At 62.7% G+C, this 2,429-nt stretch overlaps 1 protein-coding gene across 1 annotated transcript; it reads right to left on the reverse strand.

The window, feature by feature from the left end:
* HOXD13 (homeobox D13) lies at positions 1-1,751 on the reverse strand. Its single transcript, XM_075512043.1, has 2 exons — positions 1,043-1,751; positions 1-251 (listed from the first exon to the last, which is right to left on the reverse strand). The coding sequence occupies exons 1-2, from the start codon at positions 1,749-1,751 to the stop codon at positions 1-3; spliced, it is 960 nt and encodes a 319-aa protein (XP_075368158.1).
* Positions 1,752-2,429: the final 678 nt, after the last annotated feature.

Here is a 2,429-nt window from a genome sequence, read left to right on the forward strand (position 1 = left end):
TCAAGATACATTGTCTTTCAGTTTGGAGACTATTTTCTTATCCTTCACCCTCCTGTTCTGAAACCAAATGGTAACTTGTCTCTCAGACAGGTTTGTGGCTGCGGATATCCTTCGCCTCTTGTCCTTGTTAATGAACTTGTTAATGGCATATTCATTCTCGAGTTCTTTAAGCTGCAGTTTTGTGTACGGCACTCGCTTCTTTCTCCCACGCCGGTAGACACACATATCGGGCTGGTTTAGTGCAACGTCCCCTATTGTAAAAGACATTATGTGAAAAATTAGAATTTTATTACAGGCGTTTAAAGCTTAACCGATACTTGTCGGGCACGGGTTTTCACGGGCAAATAAATAATGCCGGGTTGTTTACAGTTGATTATTATTTACACTGCCACATTATTTGCACGTTAGTAAAGCACCGCAGCCTTGATGGACTGTCATCACTTCCCAGCCATGCATCGCTAGCGAGCATGCAGGACGGCGGGGGCATTGGCTGGGGGGCCGAGAGCAGGTCGGTCCTGGCAGCGCACACACAGAAATCGCTTTGGTGTGTGTTTCCCCGGTTTGTTTGCATGTGGTTTGTGCCTCTGTGCCCTCACTGCTCGCAGTCTCTTAAGTGCTCTGGGGCCGGGTCAGTCGCCAGCCGGAGAGGCAGAGGAGCGCCAGCCTTCGAGCCATCGTCCTGCAAGCTGCAACCGCGAATACAAACCCGGCCGCCGAGGGAAGCAGCAGCAGAAGGAGCCCGAGGCCGCCCCGGCGCCCGCGGGACGGGGGTCCGGGGCCCTGGCGCTGGGTGGCGGGGGGGCTCTGGGGTCTGTCCCGCGGGGTGGAAAGCAGAGGGTGAGGTTTCCTTCGGGGTGGGGGGGGTGGGGGGAAGGAAAAAGGGAAATCCACCGTCCCCCCTTCTCTCTCCGCTCTGTGCGTGTCTGTGCAGCGTGTCCACCTCGGCAGGCTGCCCCTGCAGCCCGGGGGGCGGGGGAGGGGACGGGCAGGCGGAGGAGGCGCGGGGGGGTTTCAGCTCAGAGCATTTCTCTCCCTCTCGTACCTGGAAAGGACGATTTCCAAAAGTGTGAGCTCTGTGTCTGATCTTTGGCACAGTAAACCTGACTATTCCAGCCATTAGCCAGAGTCCAAGACTGATAGCCCTCCATTGATATGTATGTTTCGTGTCTCGGTTCCCCAGAGCCAAACGTTGAGACCATGTCTATGTACCCAGGAACGTGCTGGTAGGGGGTTGTATAGCCCTGGTAGAAGGACACTTCCTTCGCCCTGGAGGAGACTTCATTGGCGGGGACACTCGTGCTGGTCAGACTGGAGACGTCCATGTACTTTTCCACGGGAAAGCCGCCAATGGAGGCATGGGGGGGAGACTTCAGGGCGTTTTGCTGGATCCCAACCCCGTGGGACATCCTGCAGCTATAGTATCCATTGCCAAAGTGATACCCATAGCCGAGCGCGGGGGCGGCGGCCGGCGCGGCGGAGCCCGGGCAGTCCTTGGCCGGGGGGTCGGGCCTCGCCGCCGCCCCCGAGCGCTCCCCTCCGCCGGCGTAGGCGAACCCCGAGGCGGCGGCGGCGGCAGCGGCGGCGGCGGCCGCTCGGCCCGTGTGCGCCGCCCCGAAAACGGGCGAGGAGAGAAAATTACGGCACTGCCCGGGGGCTCCGCCGCCGCCGCCGCCGCCGCCGCCGCCGCCGCTGCTGTCGCCGCGCAGTCCGTCCATCTCCCAGCTCGCTGCTTTGCTCATGGCCTTGCACATCGCGGGCGGCGGCGGCGGCGGCTCGGTCCCCGGCCGGGCATGATGCAAATGGTTATTTGCCTCCAACAGGTTGGATCCTGGCGGTACGTTTATAAAAACGAAGTCCAGGTTGGGAGGGGGGACGGGGGTGGGGGCGGCCGGCTCCAGATTAGTTTGCCGCAGCCCGGGGGGCTGCTCATAGGCTGCCGTCGAAACATGTGACCCTCCCGCTGCCCGCACTGCCCCTTTCGCCTCGCAGCCCCCCGGTCCGCACCGGCGGCGGCCCCCCCTCCCTTCCCACCCCCGCCCCGCCGCCGCGCTCCCGCCCCGCCGCAGCCCCGGCGCTGGGGAGGGGTTGGGCGGGCGGGCGGCGGTGATGCCCCTCCGGGCCAGCCTGGCCCCCGTGGCTTTCATCCCCCCATTCCTCCTGCCCGCGCCTTCAAAAGGGCCAGCGGAGGACCCTTGGACCCTTGGTCCTCCGCTGGCCCTTTTGAAGGCGCGGGCAGGGGCCCTTTTGGAGGCGCGGGCAGGGGTCTGACCGGACCCCCGGCGAGACCTTCCCCAGCTCATTGTTGCGTCTGCGGCAGAGGGGCAAAAACCTGACACGGGCTTTGTATCCCATCCTCCCCATCTCCCTTCTTCTCGGCAATGTATGGAGGAGAAGGGCTTTGTTACAGGGGAGAAAGGGGTACCCCTGGC

This window comes from Mycteria americana, chromosome 9 (genome assembly GCF_035582795.1).
Source record: "Mycteria americana isolate JAX WOST 10 ecotype Jacksonville Zoo and Gardens chromosome 9, USCA_MyAme_1.0, whole genome shotgun sequence".
In the NCBI taxonomy this organism is placed as follows: Eukaryota; Metazoa; Chordata; class Aves; order Ciconiiformes; family Ciconiidae; genus Mycteria; species Mycteria americana.